This window comes from Tupaia chinensis, unplaced genomic scaffold (assembly GCF_000334495.1).
Source record: "Tupaia chinensis unplaced genomic scaffold, TupChi_1.0 Scaffold000341_1, whole genome shotgun sequence".
Lineage (NCBI taxonomy): Eukaryota > Metazoa > Chordata > Mammalia > Scandentia > Tupaiidae > Tupaia > Tupaia belangeri.
In genome coordinates this window covers 2,132,997-2,151,966 of record NW_006159835.1, presented here as the reverse complement: position 1 = coordinate 2,151,966, position 18,970 = coordinate 2,132,997, and the positions used below count along the sequence as shown (strand labels likewise).

General features: G+C 37.0%; 1 protein-coding gene and 1 pseudogene across 9 annotated transcripts in view; both read left to right on the top strand.

Annotated features, from left to right (window-relative positions):
• The window catches only part of LOC102479452 (immunoglobulin-binding protein 1 pseudogene), a 20,697-nt pseudogene extending 17,341 nt beyond the window's left edge, over positions 1-3,356 (top strand).
• Positions 1-18,970, top strand: part of EHBP1 (EH domain binding protein 1) — a 587,840-nt gene that overhangs the window by 321,546 nt on the left and 247,324 nt on the right. For all 9 annotated transcript variants that reach the window (XM_027773334.1, XM_027773333.1, XM_006152207.3 and 6 more), the window contains 2 exons: positions 6,597-6,778; positions 9,743-9,882. In XM_027773334.1, coding sequence (XP_027629135.1) covers positions 6,597-6,778; positions 9,743-9,882 — 322 coding nt within the window. The remainder of the gene's footprint in view (positions 1-6,596; positions 6,779-9,742; positions 9,883-18,970) is intronic.

Below are 18,970 nucleotides of genomic sequence, written 5' to 3'. Positions count from 1 at the left end.
ATATATATATATTTAAAACTAATATGAACCAATACTCAAAAGAAAAACAGCATAGTAGAAGATTCTACAAAAGATTTCAGAGGAGGAAACTCATGGCCAATAAACTGTGAAAGGATGATCAATATCAATAATCAGGGAAACACAGGCCCATAATGAGGTAATATTTAATAATTTCAGTTTAGTAAAAGTAAAAAAAAAAAACAGTGTCAAGTGTTGGTAAGAATGGAGAAATGGAAACCATTAGGGAGTATAAATTAATACAGCCATTTTGGAATACAATTTTACATTTTCTGGTAAAGCTGAACATGTACATGTCCTATGACCTAACTATTCCTAACCTAGAAATATGTCATAGATACATTATTGCACATATGCACCAGGATATGGGTATAAAAATATTTATAGGAGCTTTGTTAATAAACCCAAATAAATAAATAATCTTGCAACGACCCACATGTCCATCAACATGGACACATACTTTGTAGAATTTTATGTAATGGAATATTAGGAACAATGAAATAAAATGAATCACAGGTGTACATATCAGCATAAATGAATATTAACAATATGATGTTGAACATAAGTCACACAAATGCTAGTATTTATATAAAGTTTAAAAACATGCAAAAACTAGACAACATGTTTTTCACTTTTTAATTTATATGTAACAAAATTTATTTTAACCATTTTAGGTGTACAGTTCATTGGTATTAAGTAAGTTTACAATGTTGCATAATCATGCTCCTATGTGTTTTCATCATCCTAAGTGGAAATTCTGTACTGATCAGACAAGAAGTCTCCATCCTCCCCTGTTTAGCACCTAGTAATCTCTCTTCTACTTTTCTGTTAAAATTTGCCTATTCCTCATCTATCTAAGTGGAGTCATACAGTATTTGCCCTTTTGTGTTTTGCTTTTTTTTTTTTACTTAGCATAGTGTCCTTAAGGTTCAACCATGATGTACATGGTACATGGTTGATTCCTCTTTCAGGCTGAATAATATTCTGCTATGTGCATACTTGCTTTGTTCATTGTTTTCATCAGCAATGTATTCTTTTGGGCTGCATACATGGGTGATAATACTTTTGAAAAAGTGAAGAGAAGGAATAACCCAAAATTTATGGTAATGGTCACCTCTATAGGAAGGAATGGGAAGGGTGCAATTAGGGAGAGGACATGCAGCTTTTAAGGTACTGGTAATGTTCTGCTTTCTTAAGCTGGGTGGTGACTACAGGGTATTCATTTTATTATTCATCAAGTAGTACTTATGTTTCATACTTTATATATGTGATGTATTTCATAATTAAAAGAAGCCTCAAGGGATAATGTCATTAGTTTAATATTCAGTGTCTTGTAAGAGACATGATAATTAAAATATTATTACATGACAGAATTTTTAGAATATTCTATGTAATAATGCTCTAAAATATTATAAAATCTAAAAGTTTCTGTACCCCCATATTATCTGCACACAGTCCTTTCACATGAGAGAAAGAGTTTAATTTCTAGGGACTAGCAGGTGGCATAGTGGTTAAGACGCTGGACACTCCCACGTGGCTGACCACAGTTCAAGTCTTAGACCTGGTGGCTTGCTTTCTCACCCCCCTCTCTCTTTTTCTCTGGTCAAACTAAAATAAATGAATGAATAAATAAAATTAATTCTTTTTTTAAAGAAAGTTTAATTTCTAGCATGTGGTTTATCTTATGCAATATCTCAATAGAAGAGAAGATTTTAATAGGAGTGGCATTATATAATAATAATTTTACTCTTATTGGAGTTCACAATAAATGAAACAACATGCAATGAACTGTGAGAAAGCTGTAATGAATATTTAGACAAGAAATGTCCTCTTCACCTTCTTAGGTGAACTAAAGAATATCACATTAACTACATTGCTTGCTACTATTGTTATGTGCCATGTGGTTTTATAGGCGGAAAGTGGCAAGATTAGCTACATGCTTTCTTGGTAAACTCTGCAGTGTTACCAAATATTTGTAAAGTCCTGAGCCTCATTAGAAAGTATTCATTTTTAGAATCAGTTCATTGCTTACTAAGAAAGTTATTATAAGATCTTTTCCCTTTTATGCTCATGTACAGAGAAAACATGTATTCGTCTATTATTTTCATTGTCGCCACCTGAATAGCAATGAGAATACATTCAGGTGGAGAATTCATTAGTAGGGGTCCATACATGAATTATAATAATGTAGCTACATTACTTTAAAGTAACCATCCTGCACTGAGCTGTGCATTTATCTGTTTTTCTCATTTCAAGATTGGTGATCCTGGATGGACTATTTATTATATTAATATAATAAACCAGATTAAATAGACCATAAAAATTAATAATAAGGCTACGGCTCTCAGTGCTTTTCAAAACCAGCAGGCAGCTCTTGGCCTGGGTGGAAACAGTGACTGAATCCACCAGTTCTCAGATAGTCCAGGATAAAGTGGCCAAGAGATGGGACTGCCCTGAAGAAGCTGCCAAAATGTTATCTCAGCTTGACTTGTTCAACCCAAAGATTAGGAAAGAAGAGATTGCTTCCTACAACCTCAAGTACCTGATGGTTCCAGCATTTCAAGGAGCCCTCACTGTGAAACAAGGCGGTTCCTGCTTCTAGCTCATTTGCAGCACGCTTGAGAACACTTTATAAGCTACTTAACTCAATGCCATTTCTATCATGTGGCAGAGTTTAAGCTGCCCAAAACCAAGAACAGCTCTGCTGAAAACAATACCGCTGGTTCCACTGTGGCCTATCCTAGACTCATTGCTATCACATCACAAAAAATAGACTAAAATAGAGAGATACAGGCAAAAGGAGGAGGTGGAGCATAGGTTGTCTAAACTGAAGTCTGCAGTGGAATGTGGTCAAGCAGATGATGAGCGTGTTCATGAATATTATCTCCGCCACCTTCTGAGGTGGATTGGCATCAGCTTAGAAGAGGTTGAGAACATTGACCAGGAGATAAAGATACTGAGAGAAAAGGACTGTAAGAGAGGCATCAGCTTCTTACTCATCCCTGTATCATGAGAGGCCTCCGATGAAACCCTTCATTCTCACTCAGAGTGTAATCCAATCCAAAGTATATGGAGGTGATTTTCCAAGTCTGGCAACTATAGTAGTGAATTACTGGTGTGATTACCATCAGAAATATGGAGCATTACCAGAATAAGGAGTAGTCAAGGCAACACCAGTGGAGTTCAGAAAAGTAGCTGCTCAGGAATACAAAGATCAGGAAGAAAAGGAGGAAGAATATGAGAAAGAAGATGAGACAATAATCCACAGAGCGTGTGAGTGGATGACTGGAAGGACACCATTATATCAAGGACATAGATCTAGTGAGGTCCTCTGTTAATTAATTTTAGAAATGGTTGTTGATTCACCCAAAAAGCTCTATTCTGCTCACCTGTCCAGACCTTACAAAAGGCTGTTTTCATTTGCTTAATTGATAGAATTTAGAAGCTTTATTCCCTGTTATTTCAGATGCTGAAATGCCAGATATTAAAACACATTTTTTGCTACAAAACTGAGATCATCAGAAAAACATTTCCACATAATTTTTACTCCAGAAATGAGGTTGACAGAATGTTAACTATCAAAAATCTAGATTTTGCAGGAACCATCCCTCCTAAACTGAGCTTTCAAAATTACGCTTATTTTTATGTTATCTTAATTTTTATGGTTTGATTATTTGATTATAGAATTAAATAATTATGTTAAGGGATCAGTGTCATGCTTTGTGAAACAGATTTGTTTAACAAAAACTGAAAATAGTATGTGACAGTTTGTATGTCATGCTTTCAAAACAGAGGTTTTTAAATCCTATGTTATATGTAGAAGTTGTTAGCTATTCTAAAGGTACAATAAGAGATTATTGTTCATATCAGTGTAATAAATTGATACTCCCTGATCATACTTTTTCATTTTGCACATTGTCAGAACCTTGGACCTTAATCTTATTCTTTGATTGACAGTAGCGACCAGGGAAAGAACCACTTGCATTGTTTGGGATAGTCACATCTGTTCAACTTGATTCAGTTGAAGGTATTTGCATATTCTTAAGTATTTCTTCTGAGAGGGCTTAAATCCTTCTCAAGTGCTTGATGCATTTTGAAATTCATTCATAAGGTATCTACATGCACTAATAGTTCTGTATAATATTGCTGTGCATAATCTGACAGATAAGACCACATTTTAAAACAAGGTATTCTTTAGGGATGCTACATTACATTTTGCTTGTACTGCTGTGCAGAAATGTCAGGTTTTTGAAAAAGGCTTTTTTAATGTCATGATTAAATTAGTATATCCTTATATTAGGCAAATTTGTCAGTCATAGGACAAATAAAAGATTTAATAAAGAATAATTCAGAGGTATTAGTGGTAACTTGTCTTGGTGGGAAAATTGAGTATTTTTATAGAAAATAATAATAGAATTTAATTGAGTTTCAGGTTACCTCCTTATTTTATAAGGAAGATTATTGAAGCTCAAGTTTTCCAATTGCTTATGGTCATACAGCTTGGAAACAAAGCTTTAAATTTTGCTCTCAACTTCCTAAGAGATAATGGTATATGATTTTTTATTTATATTATTTTTATTTTAAATTGCCAGGAGGCACATGTGCTTATGAGAGAGAGACAAGGATAGGGAGAAAGCACCCTCCCAAGAGGGCATGGTCAATTCCCAATCCCTTCTCTTCCATATCTTCATTCTATCAGAAACTTGGGCACATGTGCACATGTGCCAGGTGTTTCTTCGAGCCACCAGGGCTAGAACTCAGACTGTGCACTTGGCCATGTGGGAATTGGCTCCCCTAACCAGTAGGCGATGGGACCGGCCCTACCTTATTTGCAAGTTGTCCCACATCTGCCATTAGAACACATAGCAAGTGATTATTATGTCCTCATTGTCACATATCTCCAGAATTTACAAAGTGTCTTATACATAGTAACAAATCATTATTTTACTCTCCTGTTGTTCTTCTAGGCTATTATTCTGTTGAAGGGTAATTATGAAACACAATAGCCTATTAATGGAATGTTAAAAACTTTTAATAGGAAATAGGTTTTATTTTTGTGTTCCTTTTTGATGAATTCGGAATAGCTATGTATGGAGAACAGTCAGTCCGAGAAAACATGTGACTTTTAGACCCGTGGAAAATAACAACAAGCAAGTAGGACTTTTGTATGTAAATGCTTCTCAATAGTCATTGTTAAAGCAACCCACAAAAGCACATTTTTGCATGCATCTAAGAAGTCACATGTTTTCACAGACTGACTGCTCTCCATAGCTGTGTTTAAAAGAATTTTGAGGTCTGCAGTGGTCAGTTACCAGGACAGCCATGGGTATCATATCAGAGAAGCTGTTTCTTTCTTAATATATGTGGTCTTAAGGAAGAGATAGGGAATTGTTTGGTCTAGGGTGGTCAGAAAAGGTCCTGAGAAGAAATAGGCTCAATTTAAAAGACAGAATTCAGATTTTGTAGGCAAAGAAGAGATAGAATGCTACCTAGACTGGACTATTAAATATATAAATTTTGGGCCGGCAGATGGCTTGGTGGTTAAAAGTGCTGGACTCCCACATGACTGACGACGGTTCAAGTCCTGGTGGCTTGCTTTCTCACTTTCTCTCTCTCTCTCTCTGTCTCTTCTGGTCAAATTAAGTAGGACTTTTGTATGTAAATGCTTCTCAATAGTCATTGTTAAAGCAACCCACAAAAGCACATTTTTGCATGCATCTAAGAAGTCACATGTTTTCACAGACTGACTGCTCTCCATAGCTGTGTTTAAAAGAATTTTGAGGTCTGCAGTGGTCAGTTACCAGGACAGCCATGGGTATCATATCAGAGAAGCTGTTTCTTTCTTAATATATGTGGTCTTAAGGAAGAGATAGGGAATTGTTTGGTCTAGGGTGGTCAGAAAAGGTCCTGAGAAGAAATAGGCTCAATTTAAAAGACAGAATTCAGATTTTGTAGGCAAAGAAGAGATAGAATGCTACCTAGACTGGACTATTAAATATATAAATTTTGGGCCGGCAGATGGCTTGGTGGTTAAAAGTGCTGGACTCCCACATGACTGACGACGGTTCAAGTCCTGGTGGCTTGCTTTCTCACTTTCTCTCTCTCTCTCTCTGTCTCTTCTGGTCAAATTAAAATAATAATAATAAATAAATAAACTTAAAACTATACATAGATTTTTAGAAAGGAGAAATATCTTTAGATTACATTAATTGTCAACAGAAAATAATTGGTAAGTACTTGATGACTAGACCTATGATATGTCCTCTTCTCACAGTAATCCTAAACTTTCTTAGTTTTCATTCTTTGCTTTTTCTTTCTTGTGATATTTAAAGTCGTTCTTGTTTTCCCTTGTTTCTTTCTGAGCCACCTTTTTTTCAATTTTTTATCCACCTTACTTATAGATAGAAAAGCTGTGATAAAACTTCATCGTAATTTTACTTAATTATTGTGTTAGAGGAACTCATTGGAAAAAGAAATGATCAATCATTATGTGATTTTATTATTAAAATAGCATTTAAAAATATTTGGCAGTAAAATAACCCTGAATTACATATATGTTTTTAAAAATTATTTTCCAGGAATCCCCTTCTGGTCGAAGGAAAGCTCTTGCTACTAGCAGCATCAATATGAAACAGTATGCAAGCCCTATGCCAACTCAGACTGATGTCAAGCTAAAATTCAAGCCATTGTCTAAAAAAATTGTGTCTGCCACTCTTCAGTTTTCATTATCTTGCATTTTCCTTAGGGAAGGAAAAGCCACGTAAGTTTCTTTTGTCCAAAAAGGTGCTTCACATTGTGTTTCAATCACTACAGGTAAATAGCTTTGACTCAGTACACTACCAGCAGTTGATCACCCTACAGCATACCAGTCATTCTTAGCGTTCTTTGTTTCAGAGACTGAGTTAAGGGGATCCCTTATTTACAAATAGCCCATTTGACTCCACAAAATGAATAATATAAAAGTGATTATAGCTGGCTTCACATTTAAAATAGTACATTATAGAATATTATAAGTGTTTGCTTTATATTTCATTGTCTTCAGTGTTGTAGTCTGTACTCTGATTTGTGGAATAAATACAACTGAGATATGAGAAGAACAAAAATGTAAAGTCTAGGATAAGAGGGATGAAATAACTTAGGAAACATTCACCAATTCTTATCCTTGGATCAGCCTTTAAAAAATTGAACAGGAAGATACAGTTAGATAAGCAATTTATTTTAATCATTCTTTAAAAAATGACTTGTTAAGCACTAAATAAATATTACACAGAGATTTCTAGGCTCATTTCTAGTTTCTTAAAAAAAAGAGTAAATTTCTAACTGGATGAGTTGAACATATCTAGATCAGAAGGGAAAAAGTAACATTTATCCTGGTTATTGTGTACAATCAATTCAGGAGTTAAGTGCATGTGTGAGTGTGGTGAAGTTGAGTAGAAGATGAAGAGGCAGGAGAAGTGGAAATTCTGTGCCTAGACTTAAAAGGAAGGAAGAAGAGGCAGCTATGAACATTTCAGTCCAGTCTGAATCACAGCTCTGAATGTATTTGACCTGATGGAATGTCGTTACTATAATTGGCCATGTCTACTTGACTGATTAGACTGGATTGTTTGCGTCAGTCAGGATGAGATGTTTGGCACTCATCTACATTGCAACAAATGACTTGGTAGATAACAGTAAGTCTCCCTTCCGGAAGTTGGCTCTAAGTAAGAGTGGTAGGGAGACAGAGCAGAATAGAACCATTTTAGTTTTTTGTCTCAGATTCTTAAATTGTAGACTTAAATACTGAGAAATTTTAAGTAAAGATCTTACCCTGAGGTTTTAGCCAAAACGGAAGGAAAGGAAACACAGGAGGAAGAGAGAAAACAAATTCAGAGAAGACCCTTTGAGGGTGAACTTCCTTTCAGTGGGCAAAAACAGTAAGTGAATCAGTACTCATTCACAGATTTCTGGGTGAGAGGAAATTCAGCCAAACCAATGTCTCAATTTGAATTGAATAGAAATTCTCTCATAACATCATAAGCTCTCTCTCTCTACCTCTCCTAGCTGCCTCCTTACTTTCCCCAAAGGAAATTGTTTAGGGTGAAAATATGAGGAAATTAAAGTGGGAAAAATGAAGCAAGTTAACATATTCTTAACATTTTAAGAATATTTTAAGAAATATTTTAAGAAATAATTTTTGAAATTATTTCCCCTTGATAAGTGAGCAATTTGTAAGGCATTCATGTATAGGAATATAACTTCTTTTGTTCCTGCAGACTTTGTCTCAAAAAATTTATTCAGGAGGGGGAAATTATTTTAAATTAATTTAAGCTTATATGAGATAAAAATACAAAGAATTTCAAAGATAATTTAGTCTGCAAAGTCATACCATATCTGGAAGATAAGAGAATATTAACAAGCATTACTTTACAAAAGAAAAAGTATTTTAATTGGTCTTTCTTAATCTTGGGGAAATACACCAAATCGAGTATGAATTTGTATGTAACATGGCAGAAATATGTTTCAGTCATTTTAGTTTGTTTGAAGTATAAGGTAAAAATAAAAGTTAAATGTTTTAATTTTTAGAGTATTCAATGTAAACTTTATAAATTTATATTTTAAAAACTTCAAGATAAAAACAAAATTTGTTATTTTATTAAATATATCTAACATAAAACCAGCCCATGTCATTTTTCATCTTGCAATTATTTAAAAAGGCTATACTTTGTTTTTCTTTTATTTTTTTAATTAATTAGTTTTTATTTCTTCATTCATGATAGAGTGTTTGTGCACACATGTAAGAGTGGGAGAGAGAAATGAGCGTCTTTCACAGGGTCCAAAAATGTTACAACCTCCAGTCCTCCAGCCATTCAGCTCCTGGGTACTTGTGTGCATGCCCAACATAGATTGGAGATTTGAACCAGAGTCACCACGAGGGATTTAGCCTTCCTTGAGCAGTGAATTACTGCTGCACCATGGAGCCAGCCTTAGATTTTCTTTGTTTATAAGGTGTTTTTGTTTTTTAGTCACAGTATTTTTTTAACTTTGCAGGGCTTAATAAATGCCCCTTTGGGAAAAAAAAAATAAGCGGGCCCAGTTGTGGTGGTACAGTAGTAGCACAGCACTGCAATGCTAGAAGCCATATGGAAAACCAGAGATTGGTTCCAGAGTTGAATTGTACACATTGGGCGAGCATGTGCCACTGATTCTGGTTTGATTGGAAAGGCTCAGAGTAGGGTGAGGCAAGAGACTGGTGTGAGATTCTGTTGAAGGTGCTTATCCTCTCCCCTCTCTTTTTCTCTCTCTTATGAAAGAATTTTTTTTTAAATGCACATTTAAGCAAGATTTAAATATGTTTTATAAAGTTTACCACTTTCTTTCCTTTCTAAGTAAAAACTCAAAAGGTTCATGGGCTTTAGATTAAGAATTCATTTTTTTAATTCCTTTTGAAAGTTTTGAATATTTAAGTCTTCCATTTGCCAACTGTCCTACAGTTTTATGAATCAACTGTTTATTTATAGATTTCTTGTTTAAAAAATCATACTTAAATTCCCTGAAGAAAATTTTAGTCATCCATATATCTTCTACTCAAAATAAAACTGTTCCTAATTAATTTCTAGTCCTGTTTTTTTTTAATAATTAAACATGCTTTTTAAAAGTGTATGAATATGAGTGTTCAGGTGTTTTTAGTACTCTTGTACAATGTCACTTAATACACTATGTGTGTATTGAATCATTGATGCAGGGATGAAGACATGCAAAGTTTGGCTAGTTTGATGAGTATGAAGCAGGCTGACATTGGCAATTTAGATGACTTTGAAGAAGATAACGAAGATGATGATGAGAACCGAGTGAACCAGGAGGAAAAGGCAGCAAAAATTACAGGTTGGTTTTTATTAGCATTAAACTAAAGGTTTTATCTTTTTTGCAGAGTTGAAAAACTCATTCTTGTTTCCCAGGAAAACACAATTCCAATAATAAGGTATTTTTCTCTTCCTTAAGCCTTTGTAATATAATACTCTATTTACCTTACTTTGTGTGCTGATTATAATAATATACCAGATTTTAGCAGTTTAAAATCAAGTCACAGGTTAGTCCAAAAAAAGCATAAAACGTCCATGAGTTATGCTATAAAACAACTAAATGCACTTGTATTTCTTTTGTCAAGGTAGTGATGAAACCTCTATAGATCTGCCTTCCAGTGATAAGATAAAATAAAGAGATGCATTGGCCAACTTCTCCTAGCTCATGTTTGTTTATGTTTTTTTTTTTTTTTTTGAGAGGTTTTTGCTATAGGGCACGTGCACTCACCAACCAAACAGAGAGAGACAGAGAGACAGAAAGTAAGAAATCACCTCCCAGGGGGGATGGCCATGCTGCAATTCCTTCTCCTCCATTCTCCTCTCAGGATCTTGGGCACGCACACACATGCACCTGATGTGAGTTTAAGCCACCAGGTCCGGGATTCGAACTGCGGTCGACTACACGGGAGTCCTGCGACATAGCCATTACGCTATTGGTCCCATTCATTTTTAAAAAGTTTATTTATTTAGGGGCCAAAAGGTGGTTAGCACGCTGGATTCCCATGTGGCTGACCACTGAGGCCCAGACCTGGTGGCTTGAAAAACACACCCAGGTGCATATGTGTACATGCCCAAAATCTCAAGAGGAAAATGGTGGAGAAGGGATTGTGGCATGACCATCCCCCGCCCCGCCCAGGGGTAATTTCTTACTTTTCCTCTTTCTGTCTCTCCCTGGCAAGTGCATGCACCCTATGGCAAAAACAACAACAAAAAAATTTTATTTATTTATTTCTTCCTTGAGCAAGAGAGTGTCTTGATATGGTCTATGCTCTGTGTCAAGCCAGCTCTGAATTATGGATAGTCACAAGCCCAGTGAATTTAAGGAGGTCTCCAGATGTGAAACCAGAACTCTTACATGTGGGTCAGCTTTACAGAGTGTTACATATTATTGCTGTGCCAGCATTTGGCCCTTGATTTTCAATTAAAAAAAAAAAAGTTCTGAGATTGTTTTTTTTAATTTATTTTCTTTATTCAAGATTGAGGACATATGCATGAGAGAGAGAGAAAAAAAAGAGAAGCACCCTCCATGGGTAAAGTTACTTTGCGAACTCCTCTGTTCAGTCCTTCAGCCCTTCATACCCTGGGCACTTGCATGTTTCAGGCTGACCAGGCCAGGGAGTTAATCTGCGGTCACCATGTGGGATCCAGCTTCTCTCAAGCAACAAATTATCACTGTGCCAATGAGGCAGCCAGTTTTTCTTCCTTATAGTCTAGATATATAATGTCTTTTTGTAAATTTTCCATAAATGTCTTTTTCTTTTATATTCTGTTTGTTGGGATCAGCATTAGACCATACTTTTTATTTGAAGTTATTTATATTCTCCCTTTTTATATAGTTCATCTATTAAAGACAAAGAGCTTCATTGCTAAATTATTTAGCATATTTATAAAATTTGCTGTGATAAGTCATCTATCTTTACACCCAAGTTTGATCAGTTCCTTATGAAAAAATTGTAGTAGTAAAGTATATATAATTGTAGTAGTAAAGTGTATTTAATTGCAGTAGTAAAGGTGTATTCACATATAACTTCATTGTAATTTGTGTCAGTTTGTCCCATTTAGTGATTTTTCTCTTGAAATTTTGTTCAATGTTGATATTTGTGACCCATGCTTTATTTTTTTTTTTTGGAGAGGTTTTTGCTATAGGGTGCGTGTGCTCACCAGACAGACAGAGAGAGATAGAGAGACAGAAAGCGAGAAATCACCCCCCAGGGGGGATGGCCACGCCGCAATCCTTTCTCCTCCATTCTCCTCTTGGGATCTTGGGCACGCACGCACACGCGCCCAGCGTGAGTTTTAAGCCACCGGGTCCGGGACTTGAACCGTGGTTGACTATGTGGGAGTCCACTGACATAGCCATTATGCTAACTCCTGGTCACCCATGCTTTCTTCATATTTAGTTTTTTCTTGGTATATTTATTTATACTTTTTTTTTAGAGAGGTTTTTGCTATGGGGCACATGTGCTCACCAGAAAGACAGAGAGAGATAGAGAGACAGAGCGAGAAATCACCCCCCAGGGGGGATGGCCACGCCGCAATCCTTTCTCCTCCATTCTCCTCTTGGGATCTTGGGCACGCACGCACACGCGCCCAGCGTGAGTTTTAAGCCACCGGGTCCGGGACTTGAACCGTGGTTGACTATGGGGGAGTCCACTGACATAGCCATTATGCTAACTGCTGGTCCCTATCTATTTTTATTTTTAGACTATCTGTGTTATTTTAAGTAATTCTTTTATTCATAACATTTAGTTTACCTGACCTTGTAACCCTTACTCCTTAAAGGTATATTTCTGGATATAACTGACATAATTAATTTTACTTATGTTACCTTATTTATACTTTTATTTTGGGGTATTTCTTGTTATTTTTTCCACCTGTTTCCAGTATTTTACCTTCTTAGATTTTCTCTACAAATGTATATTTTTTCATGAGCAAGCAAGAGAGAGACAGAAAGACAACACTCCCAACAGGGTCTTGATACCATGATTCATCCCCAGTCTCAGCCAGTGCCAGATGATGGATACACTTCATACACCAGCTGTACTCAGAGAGTTCTCTAGACTTGAACCTGGAACCTTCCCAGGTGCATCAGACACACAGAATGTCATGTTTTACTGCTTGTACCACCGTCTGGCCCCTAGACACTTTTCTAATGGAGTGATTAGGAAGTGGTGTGTCCTGTTTTCATCTTAGAATAATGTTCTCTAAAATAAATAAATAAGCCAGACAGATAAATGAATGAACCTGAGTTTCTCTCCTAACATTACAAATAAAACATTAAATTTTATTCACTCTCCTCTTCTAAAATGTGAAATGCGATTTGATTTTCCTTTCTTTATTCATATTCCTCCCTCTACTTCTCCTGGCTATTACTACAATTGTTTCAGTAACAATCAAAACAGGGGACCAGCAGTTAGCATAATGGCTATGTCGCTGGACTCCCACGTAATCAACTGTGGTTCGCGTCCCGGACCCGGTGGCTTAAAACTCACGCCGGGCGCGTGTGCGTGCGTGCCCAAGATTCCGAGAGGAGAATGGAGCAGAAGGGATTGCGGCATGGCCATCCACCCTGGGGGGTGATTTCTCACTTTCTGTCTCTCTCTCTCTCTGTCTGGCGAGCGCACGCGCCCTATAGCGAAAACCTCTCAAAAAAAAAAAAAATCAAAACAGGGATTTTTTTTTCCCCCCAAGTTTATTAGTATTTATTTACTTCTTCCATGAGAGAGAGGTACCCTCAACAGGACCTTCATGGCATGACCCTCCCCCAGCCTAACTGGCCCAGATGATGAGCACACGCACACATACCCCAGCATACTCAGGTAGGTCTTGGGACACACACTCAGAACCATTCCCATGTGCATCCAGCTGTGTTACCCCTAATTTGATCTTTTAATTAGAGTTTTTTTGTTTTGTTTTGTTTTGTTTTTGGTAGTTGGCTTTTGGTTACAACTAAATCTTATTTAGGTTTTAGTAGCTGTTTTGAACAATATTGTATTGTTTTTGATCAGTACGAGTAAAGGTGATAATATATTACAAGTTCTGCACTGGTATTGAAAGGAAAAGAAAGGATTTCTTTTTTCGGAGAGGTTTTCGCTATAGTGCATGTGTGCTCACCAGAAAGACCGAGAGACAGAGAGATAGAAAGCAAGAAATCACTCCCCAGGGGAGATGGCCACGCTGCAGTCCCTTTGCCTCCATTCTCCTCTCGGGATCTTCGGCATGCACACACATGCACCTGGTATGAATTTAAGCCACCAGGTCCAGAACTTGACTGCGGTCGACTACATGGGAATCCAGCGACACAGCCATTATGCTAACTGCTGGTCCCAAGAAAAGATATATTTAAGAAGAATATAAATTTATTGGTAATATTCAATAATAATTATCTTTTATAGCTAAACCCTTATTATTTAAACATATACTTATATCTTATTTTCTAAAATTCCTGCAGGAGAAGTCATTATTTCAGAGTTTAAAGTCCTCTGACTCTGAAGAAACTGTTTTAATGCAACTTGTGATGACTTAAGATTTTTTTGGAATGCTGTCATTTTGCACTCCTACTTACTTACACTTTAATTTTTTTTCTATTTTATTAAGGTCTCTCAAGATAGAGACTATGTTTGAATCAATTTTCTTCCCCACCTTCTAGCACATTGTATGGCACATTTGTAACTGTAGTGTGTGTTAACTGAAATGCTATAGTGAATGAATGAGGCTTCCCACTCCTATTCTACTATTGTAGCTCATATTAATCACTCTGGCTTATTATCTTATTCCATGTGACTCTTTTTATTCAGTGCCAGAAGGCATATGCACAGGCACAACAGAGGGAGAAAGCATGCATGCAAGAGAGAGTGTGAGTGAGCACACCCCCCTCCAGTGACCCTGCTCCCATACTGCAGTCCATTTCTATCTAATTCACTGTCCTGTCAGGACCCTGATATGTTTTTCAGGCTCCCAGGGCTAGGACTTAACCCCTGATCAGCATGTCTTACCCAGCTGATTCTGTGCAGTACTTAACAGAAGTCCAGCCCCTATTTGACTATTAATCATATGCCACCTTACACAGGGTAGTGTGATTCTACGTTGTGGAAGGAATAAGTTTTAGAGGACACAGAGACTTAAAAGTTCAATAATTCACAAATCATTTTTCAAAAGTGATGAATGTAAAATATGTGTGTTGTGGAAGCAGGGGTAGGTGAGGACAGTGGGGGACTAGATATACATTCAAAATTGATAAATCCACAGTCATTGTAGCAAAATTTTACTTTGATGTTACATTTTATTCTTAGCATTTTCTATTATATTTGCAAAGTATGGTAACTTAATAGTACAGCATATTATGGCAGTTGTTTGGCTTCTTTAGTTGCATTTTTTAGCACATGTAAATTATATTACAAAGTTATTAACTTACTGGGATTTTTTTTTTAGCACTTTATAAACATTTGAGTGAAGTAGTTTTAGGATAATAAAGAAGACTGAGGGGCCATGGCACAGTGGTGATGCAACTGGATTCACATGGCAAATGTCCTAGGTTTGCATCTTGGGACCTAACTGAGCAAGCAAAGCTTGCTCGTGTGTGTGCCTTTGATCTGGGGCCGACTGAGACTGGGTGGATCATGGCATGGAGACTCTGTTAGGAGTGCCTATTTCTCTCTCTGTTTATCTTTATCTCTCACTCATGGAAGAAATAAATAAAATTGTTAAAAAAAGATATTGAAATTTAACAGCAGTAATGTTAAAATGATAGCTCAAGATTAAACAACAAGCACATGTTATAAACATATTAAAAATAAAGTATGGTGGGTATTTTTATTTACCAGTTAAAGTGGTAGTAATTTAAATACAACTTAAGTCTTCCTGCCAGCTTTCTCTCTCTCTCTCTCTCTCTTTTTTTAGGTTTTTGTCATAGGGTACATGCACTCACCAGAGAGAAACAGAGAGGAAAGTGAGAAATCTCCCTTCAGGGGAGATGTCCCTGCCACCATTCCTTCTCCTGCATGCTTCTCTGGGGATTTTGGGTATGCACACATGCCAGGCATAAATTTTTAAGCAACTGGGTCTGGGACTTGAACCGTGATTGGCTGTTTGGGAGTATGGTGCCTTAACCACTATACCACCTGCTTGCGCCACAGCCAGCTTTGATATTATTATTGATATAATTTTTAAGGATGGGGACCAGCAGTTAGCGTAATGGCTATATTGCTGGGCTCCCATGTAGTCAACTGTGGTTTGAATCGCGGACCTGGTGACTTAAATTCATGCCGGGCGTGCATGTGTGCGTGCGTGTCCCAGATCCCAAGAGGAGAATGGAGGAGAAAGGATTATGAAGTGGCCATCCCCCCCGGGGGGTGATTTCTTGCTTTTTCTCTCTCTGTCTCTCTTTGTCTTTCTGGCGAGCGCACGTTCCCTATAGCAAAAATCTCTCAAAACAAAAATAAAAAGCAAAACAAAATAATTTTTTTGGATGAAGAAATAATTGTTTTTATATTTTAATATTGCAATATAAATGGATAACATGCAATTGCATTAGATCAATAAAAAATATATTTGATATATTATTTCCTGAACTAAGCTAAAAACTTATTGAGGGAATAGACTGTTTACAATTATTTTATTTCTGTCTTAGGTCAGTGCCTAGAGACTGTCCATTTAGTTAGTAATTTCTTCTGGAAAGTTGCTGTGAAATCTACCATAGTTGTTAAAATATATATATTCTAAAGTTGATCTTTGTTACAAAATGAAATTTGGATTAGCTGTCCTTGGACTGATCAAAATGCCTAACCTGTTCTGTCTGAGACAGATTTCCCTAACTACAATAGAAACATATTCTAGGACTTATTGTCAGACAGAAACTTCCTCCCTCCTTCCCTCTTTCTTTCTCTTCCTCCCTTACTCTTTCCTTCCCTCCTTCCTTCCCTCTCTCCCTCCTTCTCTTTCCTTTCCTTTTCTTCTTTTCTTCTTTCCTTTTTTCCTTTTCCTTTGCTTTGCTTTCCTTTCCTTTCCTTCTCTTCCTTCTTCTTTCTTTCATTTTTGCTAGGAGGCATGCGTAGTAGCCAGAGAGAGAAGAGAGGGAAGGTGAGAAAGTATCCCCCATGTGGTGCATGGTCATACCACAGTTCCTTCTCCTCCATTTTCCTCTCCTTTCAGAATTTTGGGCACACATGGGTGTGCATTGGGCACGTTTTTTGGTCCCAGGTCTGGGACTCTAATTGTACAGTGGTTATATGGGATACAGCAATATTAACCACCATGTCACTGGCTGGCCCCAAGAACCTTTTATTGATGCCACATGTATAGATATAATCTACAGAGGTGTAGTACTACTGAGGGGATAGGAGAATTTTGAATTACAGTTGGAAAAAAAGATCATTGAACTTTAGCAAGAAAGATAGACCTTGGACTTGAAAAAAAATGCTTTTAATGGAAAGTTTACTATAGCCAATGGTAGAAATTATATATGGTTTTGAAGCAATCAGTGCTTTCATCTATATGACAGCCCCATAATGCTTGACAGTGTGACCGTCTTTGGAACATATGTTGAATTTCTGAATACACACTACCTGGAAGAAAAAAAGAGACTTGCATAAATGACAAAATCCTGTTAAATATATCTTGCAAAATCAAGTTCAACTGTAGTAGTTTACAGCAAGTGTTATTGGGGGACCTCAGACATGATGAGATACCTGAAAGACCTCTGGAATTCTTAAGTTTGTTGCAAAGATCATCATGGGGTCTACTTAGGCACAGATGAACATTCAGATTCATATGAACTGAATAAGCCAAATTTGACATTAGATTTACTGAGAAGGATGCTGGACAGGAAAAATAGCATGCTAATAGAGCATTCCTTTTTCACTGATCCTCACTGCAATCTGGGTGCTATTCTTTGTTCCTTACCATCAAATGACAGTTTTGATACAAAGTGACAGGATCCACATAGCTAGGAGCATGAGAAACCACAGTTCCTGTGCAGCATGGGAGTTACAATTCAAGGCAAATCCCCATGCTGCTTAAAAACTGTGGGAGCATGGACATTTGCCTTGGGTTACAACTCCTGTGCTGCACAAGAACTGATCTTTAGTAATAGTTTTACTATACTAAATAGTAAAATAGATACTAATATCTAATACTAGTACTAATAGTACTAATAGATATAGCTTCCAAGGTCCTTGTAATGACCCATTACAAGAGTATCCACACTGAGAATTGCTTAAAGATTTGATCTTCCATTAGGTATGCAGTCTATCAGAGTCCTCCCATCCAGATGGTTAGATGAATTAGAATTCATTTTTACCATAAGCAGTTTTGCCTGGTATTTGTTCATTCTTTTCTCATTGTTGATGAAGTTAATCCAGGAGAAGGAAGTGACATAATCAAAATCTTACAGCACAGCTGGAATTAGAAGAAAAACCAGTTATAGATTTGAGGAGCTACAGTTGATAGCAGTATGACAGTCTTATTATCTCACAGGACTGAGTTTCTCTTACATTTGCTAGGAGTATGAATGGAGATAAGTAGGTCTTCTGCCTTCCTTAAAGTAAACCTGAGACTTTGCTTGGAGAAAACATCCATTAATTTGCTTCTGTTTTTCACCTGGGCATGTATGCTCTAGTACCCAGGTTGCTCATGAACAAAATCACAGGATTGGGCCACCCCTGTAGTGCCCTGGTTAAGTGCTGTGCACAGGTAGTCAGATCCTATGTGGTTGACCGTGGTTTGAATTCCAGCCCCAGCAGCAACACACTAGGTGTGCACATGTACATGCCCAGAATCGTAATGGGATGGAAAGTTGGACAAAGGGGAATTGTGGTGTGATCAGGCCCCATTATTGGGTGCTTCAGTGCTCCTGTGTTCTCTCTCATGCTTGCATGTGCTTCATGGCATTAAATTTATTTAACCATAGATTTCTATATACTCAATAAGAAATAAAATGACACCTATTTTGGAAGTCCTTCTAAAGATAAGAATTTCTGGAAAACTACATCTGTTGCATAATCACTAAAGCTGGGAAATAGGGGAGAAACAGAGAGGTAGGACAGTTCTGATCCCTTGTGTCAAAAAGTTTATATAAAGTATCACAGCTATCTCATGTTTTTTCTTTTATTGGAGAAATTTTTGCTATAGGGTGTGTGCACTCGCAAGAGAGACAGAAAGCAAGACATCATCCCCCCTCCCCGCCAGGTGGGGATGGCCATACCATAATCCCTTCACCTCCATTCTCCTCTTGGGCTCTTGGACATGCACATACATGCTCCCAACATGAGTTTTAAGCCACTGGTTTGGGGCTCAAACTGTAATCAACTATGTGGGTGTCCAACAACATAACCACTATGCCATCTTTTGATCCCGCTACCTCATTTTTAAAGGAGGACGCTAGGATAAGAGAC